At 54.8% G+C, this 538-nt stretch overlaps 1 protein-coding gene across 1 annotated transcript in view; it reads left to right on the forward strand.

Annotated features, from left to right (window-relative positions):
• Positions 1-538, forward strand: part of NDRG4 (NDRG family member 4) — a 35,324-nt gene that overhangs the window by 34,074 nt on the left and 712 nt on the right. Inside the window, exon 15 of the mRNA XM_018575234.1 lies at positions 411-449. Within this exon, the coding sequence (XP_018430736.1) occupies positions 411-449 (39 nt within the window). The remainder of the gene's footprint in view (positions 1-410; positions 450-538) is intronic.

The following is a 538-nucleotide window of genomic DNA, read 5'->3' on the forward strand; positions in this document are numbered from 1 at the left end:
GGTGTCTGATGGTGGGTATACAATGGTGTGTGCCTGATGGTGGGTATCCAATGGTGAGTGCCTGATGGTGGGTATCCAATGGTGTGTGTCTGATGGTGGGTATCTAGTGGTGGGTATCCAATGGTGTGTGAGGACGTGCCTAGCAGGTGCCATTTGTCTTGGTTGGTTGGTTGTCACTTTGCGGGTCTCGGCTTCCCCCCGATCACGCTCCTGAGTGTCATTTTACAGTGTAACATTGGTTGTATGTCATGCCCCGTCCCATGTCTGTCCTCACCCTACGTGTACTATGTCTGTCTGTCTGTGGGAATATTTGTATCTAACGTGTTAATGTGACATTTCTGTGTCTCCTCCACCTCTCCTCATAACCCCCTGTGTGCGCCCCTCTCTCCCCCCTCGTCTTTCTCCCTCAGTTGCTTCCCTGAAGGATCGGAGACAGAGTGCCAGCGCAGGTATCCGACGCTCCCCTCCCCCGCTCCGCTATCCATATGCTGCATGCTGTATCTCCCCCCCCCCCCCCAACCCCCTGACTGCTGTGCCT

The sequence above is a fragment of the Nanorana parkeri genome, unplaced genomic scaffold (assembly GCF_000935625.1).
Source record: "Nanorana parkeri isolate BGI_ZX_2015 unplaced genomic scaffold, ASM93562v1 scaffold3669, whole genome shotgun sequence".
In the NCBI taxonomy this organism is placed as follows: domain Eukaryota; kingdom Metazoa; phylum Chordata; class Amphibia; order Anura; family Dicroglossidae; genus Nanorana; species Nanorana parkeri.